This window comes from Macrobrachium rosenbergii, chromosome 23, assembly GCF_040412425.1.
Source record: "Macrobrachium rosenbergii isolate ZJJX-2024 chromosome 23, ASM4041242v1, whole genome shotgun sequence".
In the NCBI taxonomy this organism is placed as follows: Eukaryota; Metazoa; Arthropoda; class Malacostraca; order Decapoda; family Palaemonidae; genus Macrobrachium; species Macrobrachium rosenbergii.
In genome coordinates, this window is record NC_089763.1 from 36,866,635 (window position 1) to 36,883,351 (window position 16,717).

Consider the following 16,717-nt stretch of genomic DNA (forward strand, 5'->3'; position numbering starts at 1 on the left):
GTCACAACAAATGAATTGCTTTGCACGAAACGATTCTACCAACATCGAAGCATTCTGAAAATTAAAAAAAAAAAAATAGTTCCTGGTAAAATGGTAAACATGTTTTTCCAGCTGTCCATCAAACTTGTTTTGAGAAATTTTTCCCCAGTTTTTTTAGTGTGAAAGGGCAGAGTGCATTCAGTATATTCTTTGGCCAAGTAGACAGATGTAATTTGTCAGGTACTGTTAAATATCTAACAAATATTGACTGCACATCAGAGATGTCTTATATGTCATCATACCTGATAACTAATCCATTGAGATATTCTAAACCACCCTTACCCAAAGTTTATATATAAACTCTCCTAAGTGTTAAGTGGTAGTGTAGTTTTGGATTCAGCTGGGATTAGTACTGAAAAAAATTGAGAATTTATTAGAGAGAGAGAGAGAGAGAGAGAGAGAGATAAAAACTGGATGATTTGATTCCATAGGGTGCAATTGATTAGAGAGAGAGAGAGAGGGAGAGAGAGAATTAAAGGTAATCTTAGAGATAAAAACTGGATTATTTGATACCATAGGATGCAATCAATAAGGTCAGAGAGAGAGAGAGACAGAGAATTTAAGGTAATTTTAGAGATAAAAATATATAGATACAAAACACTAAAAGAAAAATATTAGATATAGAACAGCACAAGAGAAAGGGATAAGTAAGTACAAACTAACACAAGGTTTATTTACCTTCTGAACACAAGACGTGAGATATATAGAAAATAGAGTAAAGCTTTCTTGGAAAATATTACAGGCAGATTACCTGTTTTGAACAGCTCTTTCAAAAAACTCTCCTAACAATTGATTCCTAGTGCAACTGCTTTGAGGTTTTCCTCCTGTTACACCTTTCAAACCTTTTACTGTCAATTTCCGTTTCAGCGATGAATGACCGCATTGGTCCCAGTGCTTGGCCTTTGGCCTAAATTCTATATACAATTCAATTCAAAATATTTCATATTATATAAGTACAAATCCAGTCATTCTCTTTCCTAACTGAATGAGATGTTTGGAAACAAATTTAAAAACTGTGAAACCACTTCCCCAGTTTTCAATTGATCATAATGAAATCAATTCACTGCCTTATTTTATCCATGGAGGCGACTCCACAAGGCATTCAGGCGGCTTTTAGAGTGAGGACATTGATAAGGCTTTGTATGTATGAAGAGACCGGATCCCATTTTGTGCTTCAACCTTATTACCTCGGGAATTTGGCCATGAGGGGAAAGCAATTTCACACCTCTTTCGTTCCCCGTAAGAGGATTTCTTCCGCGATTTCGTCACAGAGAGAGAGAGAGAGAGAGAGAGAGAGAGAGAGAGAGAGAGAGAGAGAGAGAGAGAGAGAGAGAGCAGTCCTTTCATGTGCGTAGAGTGTATTTGCTGAATAATACCGGTCATGTAATACAGAATGCACGTAGATATGGAGAGAGGAACAAACATTGGGGGCCGCGCATGCACACACTATATATATATATACACATATATATATATATATATATATATATATATATATATATATATATATATATATATATATATATATATATATATATATATATATATATATATATACATATATACATATATATATATATATATATATATATGTGTGTATATATGTATATATATATTCGTGTGTGTGTGTTTCTCTACTCTCTCTCTCTCTCATTCTCTCTCTCTCTCTCTCTCTCACTAACCCTGAAAGATGATATAAAAACATAAAAACCATTTTTCCCATCCCCTCGTTTCCTCTTGATATTTCTGAAACAACTCCATAATGAAAATATTCTCCCATTTTCTTACCATCTCCCCTTTTACTCTTTCAGCTTCTTCCTGTTATCCCATTCTCACTGATGGCTTTGTCAATACCAGGAAGGTATCAGGAAGTCAAGAGTTAATGAAATGGCTTCCTATGGAAGGAATAAATATTCTCGTATACTTGTGCTCTTGTGAACTCTTTCGACCGGAGGTTGCAATTCATTTAGCCTTTTCGCTTTAAGTGTCCATGAGACAGATTCTATTTATTGAACTGTTTGTTGAATAAAGGAAAGTACATCAGTGTTTGTACTTTCGTTGACCGTTTAGTGTCGTGTTTTTTCATTTTGTTGACTGACAGTTTGACTGGAGAATTTACATTTGAGTGTTAATATCCCTATGCACTAAAATATTTCCTTGATTTTTCATCATTTAGCAAAGAAAAGTTATGGTGTTTTCCAAATCATTTTTAATGTTTCTTCTTTTATATAGGTATGTATGTAAGTATGTATGTGTATGTATGTATGTATGTATGTATGTATGTATGTATGAGTCTACGGCTACCGGACAATGGAGGCAGTTAGCTCTTGAATGATTGCAACTTTTGTGAATAGTCTCCGTCAGATACCAATCCTGTTGAAATGAGGGCCTGATATTCTCTGTAAGAATACACAGTACAATAATACAAGTGATCGAGCTCAATGTATGTATTATGTATGTACGTATGTGAGTCTCCATACACCATAAAAGAAAGTTTCCACTGAACACAAGTCTTAAAAGCCTTCCTTGAATAAGATATCTCACGCCTGTAACAGTTTGGAAGAGTTCATTCTCCTGATACTCGGAATATGTTCACCAATTTCCCCTCTGAAACTGAGCTGTTGAATATGGAATTAGATTCTCTAAGAATGTGCAGATGTATTCTTCAAAGAATAAGTGTCGTTTTCCCTACGATACTTAATTAACGGTCTGTCATCCTGAAGAGTTCATCCTTTCCACTCTCAGATTGGAAACAAGATCTCTGGAATCAAGATCTCGGAGTTAACGGTTGAACTTGAAGTGTGAGGGGAAAAAAAACTTTCAACAATAGGGAACGTAAAAGTTTGGAGGTGATAACATCAAGAGTCTCTCTCTCTCTCTCTCTCTCTCTCTCTCTCTCTCTCTCTCTCTCTCTCTCTCTCTCTCTCTCTCTCTCTCTCCACTGACACTTAGTGACCTATATTTCTCTGCTTAGGTCAACAGAGAAGTCTGTAAAATTTTAAGGAAAGCGCCCATACAGACAAATCTTTTCCCATCCTTGTATTGAACAAGGACCTATGAAAAGAGAGAGAGAGAGAGAGAGAGAGAGAGAGAGAGAGAGAGAGAGAGAGAGAGAGAGAGAGAGAGAGGGTGTCAATGTGATATCTGAGTTTAACTTCGGGTAAAGAGAGAGAGAGAGAGAGAAAGAGGGTGTCAATGTGATATCTGAGTTTATCTTTGGGTAAAAAGAGAGAGAGAGTGAGAGAGAGAGAGGTCACAGTGTGATGTCTGAGTTTAACTTCAGGTAAGGAGAGAGAGAGAGAGAGAGAGAGAGAGAGAGAGAGAGAGAGAGAGAGAGAGAGAGAGAGAGAGAGATTCGAGAGATTGCCCATTGTAAAGTGACGACAAAAAGCATCCGATTTAACGAACGGAAAGCAATTAAAAGTTTCACTTTCATGGATTTATTCAGTTCATGAATATGCGATTCGTCCGGCACTTTAGCTTGATTAATTAACCTACGATGCTGCATGACAATTCATGAACAGCTACTGAACACCAGGCGAATGGCCGCAATTTTAAAATGGGCTTCACAATTTCTTTTCAAAAAGAATTTTAATCTATGCCCCTGACACTGTTGCAATTCCAGATACTGTATTTGCCCCTGACACTGTTACAATTCCAGATACTGTGTATGCCCCTGACACTGTTACAATTCCAGATACTGTATATGCCCCTGACACTGTTACAATTCCAGATACTGTGTATGTCCCTGACACTGTTACAGTTCTAGATACTGTGTATGTACCTGACACTGTTACTGTTCCAGATACTGTATATGCCCCTGACACTGTCACAGTTCCAGATACTGTATATGCCCCTGACACTGTTACAATTCCAGATACTGTATATGTCCCTGACACTGTTACAATTCCAGATACTGTGTATGTCCCTGACACTGTTACAGTTCCAGATACTGTATATGCCCCTGACACTGTTACAGTTCCAGATACTGTATATGCCCCTGACACTGTTACAGTTCCAGATACTGTATATGCCCCTGACACTGTTACAATTCCAGATACTGTATATGCCCCTGACACTGTTACAGTTCCAGATACTGTATACCCCCCTGACACTGTTACAATTCCAGATACTGTGTATGCCCCTAACACTGTTACAGTTCCAGATACTGTATATGCCCCTGACATCGTTACAGTTCCAGATACTGTATATGCCCCTGACACTGTTACAATTCCAGGTATATTGATGACCTTTCATTAAATATCATTGATCTGGTTATTATATAGATGCCAGAGACACTAAAAGAAATAACTTAATACTAATTGCTAATTACCCTTCCCTCCTCCCCAAAAAATAAATAGGTACTGGCACGAGTCATATGTTGAAGAGAAATCAAAAGGAGAATAAACAAAAAGGAACAAAATAATTTCCATGAGATTATAACTTACTTCCGTCATCTCTATAAAGCTACTGTGATATAATTTTCGAGTAGAGAAACCTGGTCAGATCAGAAAAGCTACAAAACCTTTTGATCAAGTTGGAACCTGGCAATAAAACATTTAGCGTCGCACCGAGTCTCGAGATCAAACACTCACAAAACTATAACAAGAAACTACAAAAAGAAAAAAAACTATAAAAAGAAAATGCGTTTTGTTTGGAGAAAAAAGTCCGCCTTCATGAACCTGAAAGACGGAGAGAGAGAGACGCTCTGGGGAGGAACTTTTCCTCTGGAATAGTTAAAAAAAAATGGAAGAGGAATTTGGATGGAACTCTGTCGAAACACCTTTGATCTTAATTGGACGAAAACACAAACGAGGAAGCGAGGAAGACGCCGAGAGCAATATGACAATGATTCTCTCTCCTTCTCTTTTCCGTTTCCTGCCAATTCTGTTTCGTAGAAAAATGTATCTTGTCTCGGTTGTAAGGCATTGTCGTCTTTAGCCCAGTAACATATATATTCTGCCAGGTGCAGTCGTGTGAATCTTGCTTGTCTTGCTGGGAGAAAACTATGTAATGGCTCGTGTTTTATTAGGTGAATTAATTAGTTCTAATTAGTTTTCAGTCTCATGTTCCTGTTACTTGCTCCTGTTCTTTTTATACCGTTTGATATGTGCTGTAATAATCTAATTCCTGGTTAACATTAATCCTGTAGCCATGATGTTCAATGAATTACTTAGTTTTCAGTTCTTGTTCCTGTTACTTGTTCATGTTTTCTCAGATCCCTTGATATATCCTATCAAAATGTAATTCCTGGCTAATATTAAGGTTTTATCCTTGACGTTCGATGATACACTTAGTTTGCAGTCTCCTGTTCCTGTTACCTGTTTCTGTTTTCAGTCTCCTGTTCCTGTTACCTGTTTCTGTTTTCAGTCTCCTGTTCCTGTTACCTGTTTCTGTTTCTGTTTTCTTATAGCCATAGATAGCTGCTATCGAAGTGCAATTTCTGTTTACTACTAAAGTTTAAGTGATAACATTCAATGAAGTATTCAGTTTCCAGTTTCCTGTTCCTGTTTTCATATGCTCCATGATATCTGCTATGAGAATGTGGTTTCTGTTCGTTCTGTTTGATATTAAGGTTACTTCTTCCTATATAGATAGATAGATAGTACTAATTTGATTTAAGATATAAAAGGAGTTTGACTTTATCCACCATGGTTTTGCCCAAACCATTTCGCTATTGTTATATAACATTCGAACACAAATTAGTTTGGAAATAGTTCGTGGGCCGCCAGTATTTTTACACGCGTTATTTTTTCCATGCTGTTCCTCGCAACAGTGACAGATATTCGGAAAAGCAGAGGCACAGGAACTTACACACGTTCTCTGAACGTCGCGGAATAATTTAAGATCACACCCCACCTCGACATTCCTCTTGACAGAATTTCTGAACTGTGACAAACTTGCAAATTGGGGAGGGTTAGATGCTGTACAAAGTCATGTTAATGAGTATCATAGATTATATATATATATATATATATATATATATATATATATATATATATATATATATATATATATATATATATATATATATATATATATATATGTATAATCTATGATACTTATTAACATGGCTTTGTACAGCATCTAACCCTCCCAAATTTGCAAGTTTGTCATAGTTCAAAAATATATACAGTATATACATATATAATTATATATATATATATATACATACATACATACGTGTTTTATTAGAAATTACGAAGAACAGACCAATATTAGTCTGACTTTTAAAGACATAATTCCCCATGTAAATGCCATTGGCAGCACGCAGGACAGAGAGAGAGAGAGAGAGAGAGAGAGAGAGAGAGAGAGAGAGAGAGAGAGAGAGAACACAATGCAAGAATTCTGACCAGCCAGAAATAACTTGTAGAGTGAACTTTTTGTATTTCAAAAAATAACTATTTCAGTAAAACTGAGTTTCCACTGAACGGAAATGAAACAGAAAAAAAAAAATCGTCAGCGTTTCTTCAATTAAGGAGAAGAAAGTTGATTGAGAAAAAGAACCGGAAGCCAGGGTTGTTAATTAACGGCAAGAAACCTGGAGAGAGAGAGAGAGAGAGAGAGAGAGAGAGAGAGAGAGAGAGAGAGAGAGAGAGAGAGCCTTCGCTGAGTCTTTGACTTCATTCCTTTAATTGGAAGCAAACTTTGGGCAGAAATGTCGATGACGTTCTGACTCCTCCGTCCATTTTTAGTTTTCTGTAAAAGAAAACTGTTGTGATGGCTTTGTCTGTCCGTCCGGTCATTTTCTGTCCGCACTTTTTCTGTCCGCCCTCAGACCTTCAAAACTACTGAGGGTAGATGGCTGCAAATTGGTATGTTGATCATCCACCCTCCAATCGTCAAACATACCAAATTGCAGCCTCTAGCCTCAGTAGTTTTTATTGTATTTAAGGCTAAAGTTAGTCATAATCTTGCGTCTAGTACCGCTGTAGGTGCCAACAACACAGGCCACCACCAGGCCGTGACTGAAAGTTTCATAGGCCGCGGCTGGTAGTTTCATGGGCCGTGGCTGTGAGTTTCATACAGCATTATATGCTGTACAGGAAACTCGATTGCGCCGAAATGGTCATCAGTTATGTGAAGTAAGAACGTTCAAATTCCAAGGTAATAAGAACATCTTGTACTCAGTACTTGAATGCTTGTAACTTTCGTAATCTGTAAGAGAGAGAGAGAGAGAGAGAGAGAGAGAGAGAGAGAGAGAGAGAGAGAGAGAGAGAGACTTTGAAACTGATGTTTTAAATACTGACTTTCATTCGTGTTTTCAAAATATCATCTCATTGTCACATATTCGTCTAAATGCAATAATTATTTGGCAGACTGGAAGAGAAATTGGTAAAATCTATTATTTGCTATTCTGGGAGAAAGCGAAGTGTGGAATGAAAAGTCCAAACGATCAGAGTTTAGTGGAAAAACTTAATGGAAACATTTTTTCTAAAAAACCAGATCAATCATTTCATTTCATCAAGGAAAATAATGAGTTCATCGCAACATCAGCTGATCAGAGATTGGATGCATTTTTACTGCAATTTATCTGAGCGAATTTATCAGTGATTTGTATCATATGCAAAGAAGGAAAATTCCCTGCATCATTTAGCGTAAAAATTTCAACAATCGACGGAAATTGGTTCTCTAAAGCCGGTTCGCTTGCTGATTTTCTGAGCTTGAAAAGAAGGAATAAGTTTCCGAGTTTGAACTGTCATGATAACGAATGATTTCGCAGGCATAAAATTCGTGAATATTAACTACAGTTTTAATTAATGAGCTCTATTGAATATCGTTCGTAAGCTGCATACAAGAGTTTATATGTATTTCAGTTATGGATTAATTTCTAGATAGAAAAATAGGTTTAGATTAATCTAATATCAAACTCATATGATACTGAAAATACACTTGATTAAATTTCAAAAAAAAAAAAAAAAGTAAGCGCCAAGAAATGAATGTTGATTTCCGTCACACTTCTTCAATTTTGACGAGAGAGAGAGAGAGAGAGAGAGAGAGAGAGAGAGAGAGAGAGCGAGAGAGTCTCTTCAGTGATGAAAATCTCAGACGGAAATTGGTTGTTTCATTAACAAGAGGCAAGAATTTGTTCTCATTCTCTCTCTCTCTCTCTCTCTCTCTCTCTCTCTCTCTCTCTCAAAATGCCAGCATGAAATCCTGAAACAAGTTTAATGAAATATACACTTTTTGTTACGTATCATCTGTTTGATAAGCGTTATGAAATAAGCCTTTAATTTTGATGTAATAGTGAATCTTTAGCTTTGTAAAAGTCTCTCTCTCTCTCTCTCTCTCTCTCTCTCTCTCTCTCTCTCTCTCTCTCTCTCTCTCTCTCTCTCTCTCTCTCTCTTTAGCGAAGACTTCGGGTGTAATATTTGTCCCTGATGTTGGCAAAATTTAATTCACAAGCCTAGAAAAATGAATGAAGTATACTTTCAACAACCGTGTATAAAGGTGTTTTGAAACTATTCTTGTTCGTCTTATTAGTTCTCTTTTTACCCGTAGGATTCCATTTTTTTAAGACTGTGCATTGAATTTCGTTGATTTAGTTTAGTTTTCATATTAAATGTATCATTTTAATGATTAATATTAATTCACTAAAATGGTAATTACTGTACCGACAAGGGAAAGTGAGTTCAGTACTGATTAATGGTACTTGAAATTGGTTTGGTTTTGCTTTCAAGAATTGATGTAATTTAAGTTTTAGCCAATCTTCTACTCACCCTTAGTCACGTATATGTTAATACTCTATTAAACATACAAAAGGGTTATATAAACCCGAAAACTGCATGTGGAGTATCCTTGAGTGGAAATACTCATCCTTGTAATAATAAATATTCAAGGTCAAACATCTAAGCTGTTTGTTGGAGAAAAATCTTACCCAAATCGAATTCAATAATTAAAGGGTCTTGGCTAAGTGACACGAGATGAGAATATATAACTTGAAAAGCTCAGCCATAGCGACAGTAAAGAAGTTTGTCACGAGAGACTAAAGGCTAGTGTATGAGAGATGAAAAGCTATGATAGCTTCGATACTTTAGAAGGGTTCGTAAAAATTATAAGCTGCTTAAGAGAGTTGGGTGTAAGTAGCTAGTACTCGAGTTATATATGGGCATTAAATATCCTAAGAGTCGATGTATTCTAGGAAAGTGGTGTTAGTGTGCCAGAAGCTTGCTTTGAGATTTTTAGTTGGTAAGTTGCAGTGACATTCTATAGTGATCTCTATCACTTGAGATATGAACCCAAAGTGTATTGTAGTTTTATCTAAATAGATCTATTGGTTCGGTAACATAGAACTACCGCTTTCTGAGACTCACGGCCAGCCCATAACATAGAAGGCATATAGGTACGTTGGTACTTAGTATCTCTGATGGTTTGGGATTAATTCTTGGAGCGAAGAATTACAGAATTTAAAGCAGAAATCATTAGTTCGGTACAGTGGTATATTAGTTTGGAACAGTGGCATATGGCCAGTATACTATAGAAAGCAAATGTGCTCTTGCTAATTGATAAGGGTGATTAAGATATGCAGCTGTTCATGAAAAACCAGGTGTATTATCTTGAACTTGAATAGCCGTCTTCAAGTGAATTGAACTGTAGAGAAAATTAATATCTAAACCTATATTAATTTCAAATCGATAAAAAAAACTAAAGACAGTTTCCATGTGATTTTAATTCTGATTTGCTTTATAATTTGTGATAATGGCATTTGGTGGTAATATTATTGTAATTTTGTAATAATTATACCAGGTCTGTGAAAGGACTGGGAATTATTACGGATGTACGTGGATCGTTTAATAATAATAATAATAATAATAATAATAATAATAATAATAATAATAATAATAATAATAATAATAACGAAATCCAGTAGATATTTCCAAGAAATAATTTGATAGAATTATGATTTCCCATTACATTGTTAACATTAGTTTTGTTTTACCTGTCATAAGACATTGAGTATTTCATAATTCTGTATAAAGTGAGCCTCTGTAACTTGAGAACAATAAACTAATGCAAAACTACTTTATCATTCCAGAAACGTTCAGAGAAACGCCAGGCCGAGTCCCTCTACAGGCCCAGATACACTGTCAATCACGATTGTACAATCTTCGAGATTGCGCAAACAGTGTTTGAGCCCTACACTAATATGAAGTTTGTGCAATCATTAGTTGACTTCTAAAGCTTGTGGCGTGAAGATGAGCAAAGAGGCAGCGTGTATAGGCATTATTCTGGCTTTAGACGATGAGGAGGAAAGTAAAAGTAAGAAAGAAAGATGTGGATGAAAGAGTTGTTCAAAAAAAGAAGTAAATTCACGCATGAAAATCTTCTACAGGAGTTGCTCCTCTCTGCCCCTGCAGATTACGAAAATTATCTACGCATGGACAGAGAAACTTTCATGGATTTGCTAGAAATGACTACGCCCCTCATACAAAAAATGGATACCAAGCTAAGGGATTCCATTTCAGCATGTGAAAGGCTTTCTAGTACTTTAAGATTCTTAGCTACTGGACAAACATTTCAGGAACTAATGTTCACCACAGCTATCTCTCCACAAAGCCTTGGTGGTATCATCATGGAAACCTGTAGTGCTATTTGCACTGTATTAAAGGAATATATTAAGGTAGGTTAAATAAGGTGCAGATAACAAAAGTATTTATTAATAATAGTGAGACTACTAAATGACAAATTCTTTAACACCATCACCAAATACATAAGAAAATATATTTCCCCTTGGGAACAAAACCAGAAAAAAGGGGGGGCGGATCCTAATGCCAATATGCCATAACGTATTTAGTTTTCCAAGCTGTACTGGGGATCGTTCAAAAGGTCTGACATTGTTGTGTAAACACGGACTCCAGTCGTATCTGTGATATTTCCGATTATTATATTACCCCGACTTGTGGATGCTCCGCTGTCAGAGGACAGTACAGAGATGGGCGTGGAAGACCTACTTTGAATATTATTTTCATTAATCTTAACGCTGTGTCTATGCAATGTACCTAATTTTGCCTCAAAAAGAATATCATTAATAGCCTTCCTGGCATATATTTGCTGTTCTGCACTTATTTCCCTAAATTCTTGAGCCCAGCTCTTGGCCAAAATATCAATGGGGTCGTTACTTTGCTTGAGATATGAGCATGCAAGTGAGAGTGCTTCATAGCGTTTACTCTGCATATCCAATTTCTGTAATTTCTTGGTCACTGTGGATCGTGTGGCACTAGGGTCTATTTCTCGCATTTTTTCTATTAATTTGACATAGCATTCACTTTTCAAAACTCTGTTCTTATATTCATCGCTTTTAATTTTCCACAAAGCAGGAAAATCTCTATAGAGATGAATAAACTCCCTCCAAAAATCTTGAGAGTCCTGTGCGCTCGCCATGGTACCAAAGAAAAGACTGAGCTGTTGGCGCAATAATCGCTACAGACTATCAGTCCTAATTGTGTAACTACAATGATTGGGCAAACACTACTCAATCATCTGCGCAAACTGTCAATCACACCTACTCACTAAAGGATATGCCTGCACAACCACTTAGGTTGCACAATCATGATTGACAGTGTATCTGGGCCTTGACACACTCTGGGAGGTCTGATTGTTTGGGCTGTGAGAATTCGGTTCCGGTTTGTTTATTCCTCTTCTTCTTCTTCCAAAGACTGGATGAGAACTTGCACAGGAACACGGTTTGACAACACCAATGGAAAAGCTGGTATGTTTCGTTGTGTTTCTAAGGCAGTTTTATCGTTTGTGTTCCTGTAGTGGCTCTTTTGTATGTTATGAATGCTGTCTCTCTCTCTCTCTCTCTCTCTCTCTCTCTCTCTCTCTCTCTCTCTCTCTCTCTCTCTCTCTCTCTCTTCCCCATTTACTTATTGCTTGACTTCAGTAATTTTGGAAATGGGATAATTAGTGTTATTTTCTCGTTTGTACTACTTGGAATATCATTACCCTGTCTATCTATCTATCTTTCTATCTATCTATCTTTCTATCTATCTATCTAGCCATTTATTGCCTCATTGGTTCGCTAATGCCCTCTCCATTTTAGGATTAGGAGAGAGAGAGAGAGAGAGAGAGAGAGAGAGAGAGAGAGAGAGAAGAGAGGAATGTCGCAACCACTGCAGTGGGATCAGGGCTTGCGAGTAGATTACGTGAATTGCAGGATACAGAAGACGACCTGAAAGAATGATATTACTCATGAGATTAAGACATGAATGATTTAGAGAAAGAACAGAGACATTTCACGCTATCCGAGGGAACTAGGAACCAGATGTTTCCAAAGTCAACGAATTTCATTGCATTTTACTATCTCTCTCTCTCTCTCTCTCTCTCTCTCTCTCTCTCTCTCTCTCTCTCTCTCACTCTCCGGAGCTGAAAAATAAACGAGGTATCAGTTAATGACACTGAAAAATAAAATTCTATTCGTGGAAAGATTTAATATCCTTTTAGCTTTCCAAAATTGATTTCAATTCCGTTTTAAACATTTTTCAAATCCTTTTAGCTTTCAAAGTTGATTTCAGTTCCGTTTTTAAACATTTTTCAAATCCTTTTAGCTTTCAAAGTTGATTTCAGTTCCGTTGTTTAAACATAATTTTCAAATCCTTTTAGCTTTTCGAAATTTATTTCAATTCCGCTTTTTAAACATAATTTTCAAACCCTTTTAGCTTTCCAAATTGATTTCAGTTCCGTTGTGTAAACATAATTTTCAAACCCTTTTAGCTTTCGAAATTTATTTCAATTCCGCTTTTAAACATAATTTTCAAACCTTTTAGCTTTCCAAAATTGATTTCAGTTCCGTTTTTAAACATAATTTTCAAATCCTTTTAACCAAAATTGATTTTAATTCCGTTTTTAAACAATTTCCAATTCCTTTTAGCTTTCCAAAATCGATTTCAATTCCGTTTTTAAACATAATTTTCAAATCCTTTTAGCTTTCCAAAATTGATATCAATTCCGTTTTTAAACATAATTTTCAAATCCTGTTAACTTTCCAAAATTGATTTCAATTCCATTTTTTAAACATAATTTTCAAACCCTTTTAGCTTTCCAAATTGATTTCAATTCCGTTTTTAAAACAATTTTCAAACGAACGTCTGCCCTATTCAGAGCAATATTTCAAGAATTATAATTATATTAAGATTATATCAAAATTCCCCTTTTGTCAACAAGTATATTCGTATAAAGAATTTTATTCACGTACGTAAAAATTGTTAAAGAATTGTGGCTATCAGACATATAGAAATGATATCTGAGTTTCACTTCAGTAATGAATATCTCTTGAGAAATCAGAAGAGGAAAGTTAGCAAACTTCACCGCTTCGTTCAGAGACCTAGGTTCTAATCTATTAAATTAAAGGAGTTTCAAAGTAATCAGCAGCTTTGAGTTTCACTATATAATTTTGTCGTCGAAGTTTCTGGTGTGGAGCAATAGTGTGATGGAGCTGTGTAGGGAAAACTATTAGGAGGAGGAGGAGATAAAGGGTGAGCAATTGGGTGAGGAAGGGGAATACGGTAGGAGGAAATATTCAGTATTAATTAAAGAATAAATGACAACTCTAGCCATGCCGTTCACCCTCTTGTGATAAGAATTATTTTCGCTCAACTCCGATTCCCCCCGTAGTGGGGTAGCGCCCTCAGTGCACTAAACAGGGCGTACTGTAAGCATTACTAAAGGTTCTTTGCAGCGTCCCTTCGGCCCCTAGCTGCAATCTCCTTCATTCCTTTTACTGTACCCTCATTCATATGCGAGGTATTCCTCCTGTTACACCTTTCAAACCTAACCTATTCTCTATTTCCTTTCCAGCGCTGAATGACCTCATAGGTCCCAGTGCTTGGCCTTTGGCCTAAACTCTATATTCCATTCCATTTCATTCCAACTCCGATTCCTGTTAAAGTCAGTGACAATACTATTGTAAAGTAGCGATTGACTAATTTATGAAACTCAGGCTGTCAAACCAAGCACTAGGGTACTTCCTGCTGCCATTCAGCGTTAAGACAATGAAAAGAGGGAGTTAGAGTGGTTGGACAGCAAGATAGAGAGACCTAGGCTCTTCAAGTGGAACTGGGAAAACCCCCAAAGTTGCATTAAGAAGTAATAGTACGAGAGGTTGGACAGCAAGATCGAAGAAAGCAAATTAAAAGGCTAGAAATTGTATGCAGCTAGAGGCCGAAGGTACTCTGCAAACAACACTTTTAGTAATGCCTACAGTGAACCAAATGAGGCTCACTGACGGCACCACCACCTCAAAAGGCTTATGAAATCGTTGTCTCTTTCCCTTTCTGTATTGTCGAGGTGAAAGTTTCCACTACATCGATATTCATAGCTCTCGATTCCTCTGCCATTGCATCTCAGGTGGAATCTGCTGATTCGGTTGTCATGTTTGCTTAGATGTGAGGATTTGCATCGTCTTACCAGAATTTGCTTCGGTTTTTTTTAAGGTTTCTGAAAGAGGCAAAAGTAATTTGACCGGTGCTTCGTATTTTCATCTTATTATGTACTTGAGTTTAATGACAAAAAAGTTCATTGCCATAGTGATCGAATGCAGAATATGTTTTCATTATTTTTAGTTTTCTATAAAAGAAAGCAATTGCGATGGATTTGCATGTTCGTCCGCACTTTTTCTATCCGCCCTCAGATGTTAAAAACTACTGAGGCTAGAGGGCTGCAAATTGATATGTTACTGATCCATCCTCTAATCAGCAAACATGCCAAATTGCAGCCCTCTAGCCTCAGTAGTTTTTATTTTATTTAAGGTTAAAGTTAGCCATCATCATATTTCTAGCACCGCTATAGGTACCAACAACACAGTCTACCACCGGACCGCAGCTGAGTTTCATGGGCCGTGGCTGAAAGTTTCATACAGCATTATACACTGAACAGAAAACTGGATTGCCCCCAGGAAACGTCGGGGCATTTTTTACTTGTTTATCTTTCATTCAATTCCATTATCAGATAGATAGAATTTGGATAGGGCATGTTCAGTTATCTGAATCATCATCTTACTGACGGAATTCTCTGCATGCAGCCAAATGTAATGTACCATTTAACAAGTAAAAAAGTACTGCGATTTATAATTCTAATTCATAAGCAGTCTTTCACGCTTTTATCCAGACAATATAGCCGGAAGATTGCCGTTGGGTATACACACAAAAATAATATTATTTCTGTATTTCAACTCCGTAGCTCCACAGAGACTGAGCTTGCACACAACAATTGCATTTGAATTCCAGTTGTATGAATAGTTTCTGCAGGTCAGCCTCAATGCATGAGCCGCGGAAACTTAAAATCCATTATTTTATCTTTCAACAGAGGAAAAAAGGTCGAGCTTTGCGCGGGAAATGTTAGCAAAGGTACAGCGGATACGTAACCTATTCTGGGTATTTCAGGGTAGAAATCCTTGGTGCCTGTTCTGTAACCAGTCAGTGTTTTTAAAAATGAGCTATTTTATTCTGAGATGTTTTATCATTGAAACTGGTTGGTTTGGCTGAAGACTTATAGGTGATAGGTGGAAGTTTTTAATACTCTTTAGTTTTACTTTCTTCATAAAAAGAGGAATAGGGAAGGGTAAAAAGAAGGGACTTAATATTTGTTTTTGTTTCCTATTTTTGTCCTCAAAGGTAGTTTTCCAGGAATGTTTGTTTTTATATTATTGCTTATGTTTTTATTCTTTTATAGATGCATTCGTTTTTTATCTCTCTCTCTCTCTCTCTCTCTCTCTCTCTCTCTCTCTCTCTCTCTCTCTCTCTCTCTCTCTCTCTGAAAAGCTAATGCTCAATATTAATTTTCTGTGTGCTTACATCCTGAATAATAACAACTCCTAACAGGAACTGGGGTTTAACTGCAAATGGTTCCAGTAATATTCTCTCGCTTCATTCCACCTCATAGCATTTTGCTTTCCCTCTACTGTGAGGAAGATGCCACTGACCCGTTAGCCTGTTATGACGTCGTGTTTATGGGACTGTGTTTTTGCAACAGGGGAATTACCTGCGTTGCTTCGAATAGATGTTGTTTTTGTCTTTTACAAGGATAATGAGACACCATTCTCCCCAGCAATATGGGAATAATAGTTGGTTTTTCATAAGAGGTAATTTTACGGGTAGGATGATAGGTTATATAATTAGAAATCAAAATGGAAAGAGAGAGACATATCATTTTTAATACTATGTCCCATACATATACTTATATATATATATATATGTATATATATATATATATATATATATATATATATATATATATATATATATATATATATATATATATATAAATGAGTATTTGGTTAGATTACGAAACTTTGTGCCACTATAAAACTTTGTCATTAAACTATGTCCCAAAACCAGTTCATTCCAAACGCCTACAACCTAGGTTAACTATAAGAAAAACAATTACATTATGCAAGATCATTACAAGGATAAATGCTAATATCAACAGAGTAAACTCAGTAAATACTTCATTAACTACCAGAAAAATGGCAGCACATAAGAATCTGCTGTATTTTGAAAGAGTCTTTGAACAAATTCCGAGTCTCTCTTGGAGACTAAATAAAGCAAAGATTCTCGGGCTACCTGGAAAAGCAGAGAAAAGCCCGACCTCCACAATGACCCTGTGATAATTTCAGCCAAACTTCGTCAGCTTTATTGCCTAAAAGTTTTCACACCCCGGGGGCAGGGGAATACGTGCTAGC

The 16,717-nt window shown here is 36.5% G+C and overlaps 1 protein-coding gene across 1 annotated transcript in view; it reads left to right on the forward strand.

Annotated features, from left to right (window-relative positions):
• The window catches only part of LOC136851087 (hepatitis A virus cellular receptor 1-like), a 74,054-nt gene extending 69,755 nt beyond the window's left edge, over window positions 1-4,299 (forward strand). The window contains exon 2 of the mRNA XM_067125057.1: window positions 3,665-4,299. Coding sequence (XP_066981158.1) covers window positions 3,665-4,299 — 635 coding nt within the window. The remainder of the gene's footprint in view (window positions 1-3,664) is intronic.
• The last annotated feature ends 12,418 nt before the right edge of the window (window positions 4,300-16,717 follow it).